This window comes from Aptenodytes forsteri, unplaced genomic scaffold (genome assembly GCF_000699145.1).
Source record: "Aptenodytes forsteri isolate BGI_AS27 unplaced genomic scaffold, ASM69914v1 Scaffold10, whole genome shotgun sequence".
NCBI lineage: Eukaryota > Metazoa > Chordata > Aves > Sphenisciformes > Spheniscidae > Aptenodytes > Aptenodytes forsteri.
This window is the reverse complement of record NW_008794117.1, coordinates 945216-955510: the sequence shown is the minus strand read 5'-3', so window position 1 is coordinate 955510 and position 10295 is coordinate 945216. Positions and strand designations below refer to the sequence as shown.

General features: G+C 42.0%; 1 protein-coding gene across 1 annotated transcript in view; it reads left to right on the top strand.

Moving 5' to 3' along the window:
* Window positions 1-1530: 1530 nt before the first annotated feature.
* The window catches only part of EFCAB2 (EF-hand calcium binding domain 2), a 19693-nt gene continuing 10928 nt past the window's right edge, over window positions 1531-10295 (top strand). The window contains exons 1-3 of the mRNA XM_009276307.1: window positions 1531-1651; window positions 1997-2081; window positions 6487-6559. Of these exons, the coding sequence (XP_009274582.1) occupies window positions 1531-1651; window positions 1997-2081; window positions 6487-6559 (279 nt within the window). The remainder of the gene's footprint in view (window positions 1652-1996; window positions 2082-6486; window positions 6560-10295) is intronic.

The following is a 10295-nucleotide window of genomic DNA, read 5'->3' as shown; positions in this document are numbered from 1 at the left end:
GGAGACTGGATCCAGGACTCTTTGAAGTCACTGAAAAAACTCCCATCAAATTTAGTAGTTTGCGAGTCTTTAGAGCCTCTTCTACAAGGAATCAGGTCCACTTAGATTTAACTGTGTTTTTGGAAAGGAATTAAATGTGGATTTTACTGCTTAGGCACATAAAAGGTAGGCATTATTGTCAAGCTATGAAAAGAATACAGCTTGTCCTGTATCTGGGGACTGAACAGGGCTCTTCTTCCTCAGTGGGCTCCAGTCTCCAATCCATCGTACATGTACCTGCCCATGTTTCCATCGGGGAAATAAAGTCAGAGAGAGGAATACAGGATATAGTCCTACCTCTTTTCTCTTCACGTATCCCCTGGGGCAGTTCAGTACCAAACACAGATGGAAAGCAGCAGGCACCTGTACCTTTATAAGGGGATGCACCTCTTTTCTATACGAAAAAGAGCTTCCTTTTATCTGGATCAATCCACTACTATATTGACCTTGCAGCCTGTGGTAGGTTGACCTTGGCCAGCTGCCAGGCACCCACCCAGCCACTCTCTGCCCTCCTCAATAGCACTGGCAGAGAAAATGTGATGAAAAAGCTCATGGGTCGAGATAAAGACAGGGAGATCACAAAGCCAATGTATCGTTTAGCTATGTTCAGTTCTGATACCCTTTGCCAGAAAACAGACCTTTCTGTCATGAGGGTAAGAGAGCAAATGAAAAAAATGGTTGTAGACAGCAGCCCCAGAGATTCCCAAGCTATTGGGATTGTAGAAAACTAGGTATGAAATTGTTACGCCTGTGGAAAAAAGGTCTGGTGGTTTAGTGCTGGTCAGAGCTGCTCAACAACACTTAATACCAGATAAGCCTAAAGAAGAGAATAAATCAGTTCTAATATAGAAGAGCTGTGTTTTAATTATTGTGTTGAAAATACAGAAGAGAAGTGTGCAAACGGGAAAACGAGTGTACCTGATACCAATCTTATGTTCTGTCTGTCACTCAAATTTTCCCTGTGGTGTCTCTGTGGAGGCTGTGGGGCTAGCTTACAAAATGCTGCCTCCTGAGAGTTGGTTTGCCAGCTGGAATTTGGGCATATTTAGCCACAAGAACCAAAAGGTCAAGTCCATATCACTTTGCTTCCTATATTCTGTCTTTTGGAGTCGAACTACGACATTAATAAATGGGCTAACCAGTTCAATCTTTATTTACCCTGGCTTCCTTGCCAGAGAGCTTTTTTTTGAGATGGACCCCCTCCTCTCTGTACATTTTTCTTTTCAGAATTTATTTTCTGGTACTTCCCTTACCCCCAGAATGCAATTTCTGGCTTTAGACGAGAGATATAATTGTGATAACTCGTGGTTCTTCTTTCCCCATTCTTTGAGACTGAGATATAAAAAGGAAATGCAGCAAATTACTCCTTCCCCTTCACTGAGATCGTCTTCCTTTCCAAACTGTTACAATAAATTATTTACCAAGAGACATATTCACTGTGCACATATCTTAGCCATCTCTTTATTCCTGGTTCTCAGCTTTTCATACATGATGGCTAACTTAGTGGATGTGAGAGCACTTATGTTTCCTTGGATGCAGGATGAAGAGAGTCAGCCCCGTCTCAGGGCAAGCCTGGGCCCACGTTTGCTTTGCTTGTACCGCTGGCATCATGGTATCCAGGAGGGGCTCAGGCTCGTGGTCCAGAAGGAGCTGTGGCACACTGTGGACAGGGTCCACACCTGGACAGCTAGGTGATCACGCAGATGAGACGCACCATTACCACTAGACTTGATGCAGCTGCAGAGCCGTAGCAAGGCCATATTACTAATATAAATGACAGATTCTGTGTTTAGAGTGGGTTTTTTTCAGAATAACTTCTGCTTTTTCGAAGTACCTTTCCTGTCTGCCCCTCTATCAGTTTTGGTGCTTCTGCTGTTGCAATTCTCAAATTGGAAATAAATCAGTTGCAACAGCTCAGTGAATCTTTCTTTTTCTTTTCTTATGTTTCTGTTTGCAGATCGTGCAGTAGCTGAAATTGAGAAAAAGATTATAGAAGCTTTTGAGGTGTTTGACCATGAATGCCATAAAACTGTGGATGTCAGGTTTGTAAATATCTTCACACAGAAATATTACAGGATCTAGCATAGAGATAAATAACTCCTTAAACCTGCATCTGCTTTATCAGAAAATGTAATTGAAACAATCCTTTTGGCCCTGATCGGACAAGTATGTCTTTGCTTATTTAATAGAAATTTTGCATTGTTCAGTGGTTGAAGACTGAGGCTGGCTTGAGAGGGGGATGCTGGGACTGGTGGAGTCAAGAGGCAAGAGGAAACTGCAGCTAGACAGGAAGTCTAAGGCTACAATTATTACTAGCAAATCTCTGCTCTGATAGCTCATTTGGCACTATAGGTCCTGGATCCCGTATGGATCCCCTTGCTTTCGGGTTAGTCCCAGTGCATCAAGGAGTGTCCCTGCCAGTGTGTGTTACAGTTACCTGCTCTAAGTAGGTGTCCCCAGCTGCAATGCATCCCGCACATCTCTCTTCCTCTGGGGTAATGTGGGAGGTGGATGTTGCTCTGACAGGGAGGTGTTTTTAGGAGACTTGGAAGAAAATTGCATACAATTTAATTATATAATTTAATAATGATGATGATGATAATAATACAAACATAAAGATGATCATACTGGATTGATTGCACCAAAAGTCCATTTAGCCCAGTACCCTCATCTGAGCTACTAGTAGTTACTTGGGGGAGGAATATGAGGAATCGAGCAAATACACAGTATTTCCTGTTGGTTTTTGTACATCTGCCACATTATGATTTCAGTGGTGCCTGGTTTTTTTTGGTCTTATGATAAATAGTGAACAATTGTTCTCTATTAATATTCTCGACACCATTAATGATTTCCTAGCTGTCTGTCACATCCCTCCTCCATCACAGTAGTTTAAAGCTGAAGAGTCTGGATGTGTTTAATCTCTTAGGAGATGCCATTCCATAGCTCTGGCCGTTCTTTTTTGTGCTCCTTCTTGTTCAGCTATCTCCTTTTTGAAATGGGATGACCAGAACTGGGCGAATGGGATGCACAGGTCAGGAGGGAGAGCTGCATGTTCTATACCTTTATCATGCAATGCTATGGAAATACAAACAAAATATATGTCTGAGGGAGTAAGAAAAAGCTCAGTGGAAGAAAAAAACATGGACTGTTAGACTGATCAGGGCATAACTGGCTACAAGATACAGAGGTAAAGTCAAATTTAAAAATTCCCAAATAATCTTAATTCTGGTATTTTTTAAGTCCAACTATTTGACAGTGCTATTTTAACTTCATTTTAACATAAACATCCATACATATAACAATATGGCTTTTGTTATAACGTACAGGAAACACGTTTATGTCTCACTGAGCAGGTTCTGAAGTTGTTCCAAGCTGTTGTCATTAAAGTTTACTGAAGTAATTTTTCATATTTCCAATTACTATTTTCACAAGAATATCACCAGAGCTTTTAATTATAAATCAATTATTGAGTATAAACACTACAAAGGACTGTGGGAACTGGTGAAATTGTTGTCATCAGACATTCCTCACAAAGCCAAATTGGAAAACATCTTTAAATGTTCCAAACATCTTTTCTACATTAATAAACAGAGGCTACAAAATATTTATGTGATGGTTTTAGCAATGCATGCTTACTAGTGCCTCTAAATTTAAGAAATTATGGGTACTTCATAGAAGTGAAATGATTTTTTAGTTATACTAGATAGGGAAAATTTCAGGGTATGACTCCACACTCGGTACAATTGCTGTCTCCCATAGGGCTCTTTGGGAAGCATGCTCACTTAAATCTCTTGGCCCATCCCCAGGGAGGTGCCTGGTGCCTGGCCCATGCCCCAGGGATGTTCCTGGCTGGGGCTGCCCCCGTGCCCCCTGGCTGCCCTGCTCCTGGCTGGGCGGTGGGACGGGCTCTGGCTGCCCAGCCCTGCCCTGCCACCACCCGTGGGGAGGCCCTGCCACTACCAGCCCCCAAGCCCAGGAGCCCCTAGCCCTCACTGCACCATGACATACTAGTTGCTTATTTGTTTCTCATTTGCATCTGCAGTCCTGGCTAAATAGCTGTAAAATTTGCTACACTCCTCACTCTATTATATAATGGATATAGAGCTTGATAAAATGTTATAACAATGAAATGATACAGATAGACCTTTATAAAGATCTGTTCATTCAGACAGTAAGTCATAACATGTGAGGGGGGACATTCAAAAGTCTATTTAACATAGTAAATGCACAATTTCACATTAATTTTTTATCATAGTACAGTTACTGACAATGAACAATAATTTATTGTCTAATTATTCCTAGCTTCATATTGCAGGGCTGTGTCACAATAATGGGATATTAACGGCTGATTATCTTGTATCAGAAGGTGGCAGTACAGCACAATTCTTAACCACAGTTGTAGACATATGAATATTATTGCCTGAAATATCGGATACGTGTGAAGAATATGGAAAATTATCCTGGCTTGACAGGCCAACACCAGTATTGCATGACTCCTAATGCAAATGCAAGTTACTAAGAAATTAAGCATGGGGAAGACAGTATTGTTTCATGCTGCTTACAGCACACCCTGAGTCAAGGGCTTTCATGATTTTGCAAATCTTGTTGTTGAAAGTGTTACATCTAGGGTGAAAACCATGACCCAAAATTTTATTGCGTCTGTGTTACAAAACCTGTATGGACATAAACTCGTTTTAACCATCATTTTTGTGGTTACAAACTGTGTGTTGACAAACTACACAGCAGAAACTGCAGCTCCTGAACTAAGCGAGAGGAAGTGTCTGGGAGGAAAATACAATTTCCTATCTGGGTCCTTTAAACTCCGTGTTACTACCAAATGTGACATGACTTTTTTGACCATAGACACTTCAAACAACACCCTCATGCTGGCACATGCACAGACTGCCAGAAACAGCAGCCAGCAATGCCAGTTTTTGCAAACTCTTTCAGGGCCTGGCTTACCTTAGTCACATCTCAGTTTTGCTGATGTGAGAGGTGAGGCAGGAGGTTGATGGCAGCCTTCCCATCTCTGGCACTCTGTGAGAGTAGAAATAGTGTGGGACAGCAGGGAGGCATGATTTGGGTTGGGTGTTTTACTGGGGGAGGCAGAGTATATTTACAAGTATCTTTTAGCTGGAAAAGACGAGGGAGTGCAGGAGTGAGAGCCTCAAATACAGTATATCCATACTAGAAATAGTATGCATGGACAAGGATTATAAAAATAGGACTAAATGTCTGACCTCATTGAGGCCAATGGCCAAACTTCCATTCACGTCCACAGGGGGCAAGGTTTCACTGAGTCATTTGAGCAGATGGCTTTGTTTCATAACAACTGTATGTGTGGGACTGGGTTTTGTTTTGTAGCTATTTTTGTGCAGCCGGCCTTTTCCTCTCTTTTGTCTACTGTAGTGCTTCTCACATATTTTCAATCAGAATGGGAGCTCCTCAGGACCTGTCTGAGGAGACCGAAGGCTGATCCATATAATTTTACATGCGCTTGGTGTGCCACATTTGAGGCCTTACTGTTGTAAGATAATTTTACAAAGGTCATTGCTTCTTGTATCTACCACTTTTATTAGGCCATCTATTTTTTCCACCAAATGTACTGGTGAAGATGAGGAAATCACGGAGGTTTGAATCATGGGAACCACCAGCACTGTGGATACTTATTCAAATGTGCTTGAATTTCTGTGGTGTAGAATTGGACTTAAAATCACAAGCAATATTGATGCTTCTGTTATTTTGTTTTCAATCATACCATAAATCTCATTAGTACTCTTTTTTACGGCTTTTCAGTACTTTTGCATCTAGTCTGTGATGTTGTTCATCTTTAACTTTTTTGAGGCATTGCCACTTTGGTCAGAATTTTATTTAGACCCTCAGAACAACTGCACCAGGTTCAGCAATAAATGCAAGCTATGAATATATTTTGCAGTGTAAACAGGGTGGTGATAAGCCAGTGTGTTGGTCCATTCGACTCTTTCAGAGCACAGCAGGGGCATAGCAGGGCTGCCTCCTTCCCGACTTTTTGTAATTGTTCTTTACTGCAGTTAGAATTTGCATCTTTATAGCGTTTAATGTAAAAATATAGGTTTCAAAGTGTTTTATTAACTACATAAATGTAGACTTTACAGAAATTAAGCTTAACAATTAGAGGACGGCAGTTGAAAACTAACCTGCACACAGTACACTGCAACACAATGGTAAAGAAGAATTTTTGGGGGAAGTCACAGGAACAATTATACTCTTCCAAAAAGCTCCAGAATATTTAATGTCTGTAAAAATAGACATTGCTTACAGAGACATCATCTTAAAAGTCCACATACATGTGCTTGTGTGCTTGTATATGGACACTTCTGTATGCAAGCTCTGAATTGATATCTGGATTCTCCACAGACACTCTTGTATTGCAGATTTACTGACAAAGATATTCTTTCTTTCTTTCAGAGAGGTTGGTTCAATTGTCAGGTCACTGGGTTGCTTCCCAACTGAGGCAGAACTACATGAACTGCTTGCAAAGGTAAATGTTTAGATCTTTTGTATTTTTTTCAGTCTTGCACACGTTTGGCCCTTCCGCCTTGCTATGTGGGAAACCTAAGCTCTTTTCCCAGAGGTTGGAAGTGTCATGAAAATGATTCAGGCAGGCAGGCAGTCTCTCAGGTTGCCCTGAAGCAAGCCTTTAGGCTGATGAGGTAACAACATTGATGGGTTAAAATGAGGAGTCTTTGACTCTCTTTTACCCCAGAGGGTCACTGTGACGCTGTGCCAAGGTGGAGGGGCGTTTATAGAAAATGGAAGAAAAATTGGTTTTGGCTGATGAAAAAGAATGTCCTAAACCTCAGTCGGATTAGGATAGCCAAACCCTAACCATCTCACTCTTCTGGACATGTCATGGGCACACACTGATGATTAAGTAATAAAAATTAGTTCTTGAGCAGGTGTCAAAATTATACATCAAATTCAAAAAATACACAGAGGGAAGACCTGCTCTGTTTTTCACTGGGTCCTGTTATTGCTATCTTATAGCTAGACCCCTCGACTTTCTGTCCTTCCTGAGGTCTCTCCCAGTCTTGAGATTTCTCAGTTATAGATAAGTAATCTTTTCTTACTTGATCACTTAAGCCTGTAAGTCAGAATTCAGACATAAAACCTTGCCAGCCCTGGCAGTCCTGCCATTCTCCCAGTGATACGCAAGAGTAAAAAGAACTTCAATCACGTTTCTCCACAGTTTTTTCCTACACTAATTTTTGTCTCCTTACCTCATGCTTGTAATAGAAAGGACGGTGTGCTGGTGCCTTGGCAGGGTATGGTTAATAAATGGGACAAAGAAGTGGGAAAAAGACTTCACATTCTTTTTGCAAACAGATATGCTGCCTGAAGGAATGGAAGATGCTGGGGCTGAGAGGTGGGGGAAGGATTTTTCTCTTTTTCATGTATAGGTCAGGATACTGGGAATTGCGCGCTCTTACTCTTTTCTTCCTGTCCCTGACAAAAATTTGGATGGTTGCAGTAGTAGTCTCTCCTCAGTAGCCTTGTCTGGTCTCTTGTAGATCAGAATTTAGTGTGAGAAATCTTGTGCTAAGTCTTGTGAAAATGACGCAGCTGCTTCAGATGAGGAAGTGCAAAGAACCATCAGAGGAGAAAGATCTTTTAACATGATGCTGCAATCTGTCTGCACTGGTTCTGTACTGTCAGTACCAGATTGTCCCAGCTCCCACTGATAAACAAGACAAAATGGAAAGAGAAATTATGGTGCTTAATATACATGATATTTTTAGTGGCCCACAGAGATTTTTGTTTGCAGCAAATGAACAGTGCAACTGACTCAAGATACAGAATTGAGAAAAGGAAGGGGATGCTTTGACTCCCCTGCCCCCAGTCCAGGGGAACCAGGAGAGTTTAAGGCCTGCATCCCCTCCCAAAGAGATTGGACTTTCTTTTTTTTTTTTTCAATTTTCAGCATTACTGAAAATTTGAGATAAGTAATACATAATAAAGTACAATGCAATGCAGCTATGAGGCGAAGATTCTTTACATACAACAGTATAACATGTTTGCAATTGTTGATTATAAGAATATTAAATTAAAGTACAAATACTGCAAGAAGAAAGAATACATTCAGGAGTAATGGTTAACCTTAAAGAACACTGAACTGGAAGTTAAATCTCAAAGAAGGTTTCATGGTGTCTGTAAATGAAACCTTGGCATAGATTTAGTACGAGAAGAACACTATCTTCTTCCAGAACCCTTAATGTATTATATTAATCACTAATATATCTTAATTTGTGTAAGATACTATTACCATTAACTATGGTAATACCATTTTATCTTAATTTAGGTAAAGTAAAAATTGTCTCTGTTGGCCAGAGGTGGGGGAGGGTGAGCAAGCGGCTGGGTGGTACTTAGTTGCCGACTGGGGTTAAATCACAACAGTCCTTTTTGGCACACAACGTGGGGCTCAAAGGGTTGAGATAACGACAGATCTGACCACAGCGTGTTAAAACAAATTTGTTATCAGCATTCATTATATTAGTTTAGTAGTCGCTGGTCACAATGTTAATTTATTTGCTCTCAAAGTTGTTGTATTTGTTCTCAAGAGTTGTGTTATGTAACACCTTACTTGCTGTATATACTGTTTATCAGTATTTATCTGCTGTTTATCACCTCTGGGAGGTGTATTAAGGTTATTGCTTTGCTGAACTGTGTAACACTGGCTTATGGTATGATAAAATTATTGGTCATGAGATCCATCTGGTATTTGTACTCAGCATTGCCATCACCTCTGTACTTCGGGAGCCATCTATTGGAAATTATTAATAATTACACTTTTTACTTTTTCTCCTCGGAGAGCTAACCTATGGGGGAGACACCTTCCTCCATCTTCCCCTTCTCCTCCGGGCTAATTACAACAGCTCTTGAGAATTTTGAATATCCTTGGGATGTTCAAACCAGCGTGTTCCTATTGCTATGTCTTCTGAATGTCTGTCAGGTCTTGCTTAGGGTTAAACAACTATTTAAGAATACTGTGTCTACTCAAAACCCCGTGACAGGCACTGTGGCTACTCAAACCCCGGTGACAGGCACTGCAGCTGAACCAGAGCACCATCCCATGCCGGTATCAGTTGCCCCCATACACAAGAATAAATCTTGGAAGCGAAAGTCAGCTCATTTAGTAAGGGATGAAGAAGCTTCTCCTAAGAGGGAGCAGGAGGAAGATGCATACTGCCCTGCCAGCGAGGAGGCAGAACTACTCTAAAGCAGGGCCATCACGAGGACAGGAGGAGGAAGAGGAAGAACTCCCCGCTTCCCCCTGAGGAAGAACTCGGCAGGAGGGTTCCTCCTCTTCCTTGGAGAGAGAGGAAGAACTCATAAACAAGATGGTAACCACCCAATCTCTATCCCTGAGTGAGCTGCAAGATATGCGAAAGGATTTCAGCCATCATCCAGGCGAGCACATTGTCACCTGGCTGCTCCGATGCTGGGATAACGGGGCCAGTAGCCTGGAATTAGAGGGTAAAGAAGCCAAGCATCTGGGATCCCTTTCTAGGGAAGGGGGCATTGACAAAGTGATTCGAAAAGGGGCAGAAGCCCTCAGCCTCTGGAGGCAACTCCTGTCAGGCATGAAGGAAAGGTATCCCTTCAAGGAAGATGTTACATGTCACCCAGGCAAGTGGACCACCATGGAGAGAGGTATCCAGTACCTGAGGGAATTAGCCGTGCTGGAGGTGATTTATGGTGACCTGAACAACAAGCAGCTATCCAAAGATCCAGATGAAGTCAAGTGCACACGGCCCATGTGGCGGAATTTTATACAGAGCACACCATCGTTGTATGCCAACTCATTGGCAGTAATGACCTGGAAAGATGGAGAGGGACAAACAGTGGATGAATTGGCTGGTCAATTCCAGCAATACGAAGAAAGTCTCTCGTCCTCCCTATGGGCCTGCATCTCGGCTGTGAAGAAACTGCCGGACATGCTAGCCGGGAAACTGTCCCAGGAGTTCCAGAGATTCAGATATGTCCTACTCCTCACTTGTACAGACCAGTATCTCAGCCATTAGAAGTAAGCGTCCCTCTGCTCAAGAGAGAGGATATAGTGCATACACACCATGGGCCACCCTGTGGTTTTACCTGCGTGACTGCGAAGAGGACATGAGGAAGTGGGATGGAAAATGTACCTCGATCCTAGAGGCACGGGTTCGTGAGTTGCAAATAAAAACAATCACAAAAGGGGGTTCTTCCAGGAAAATTGCTGC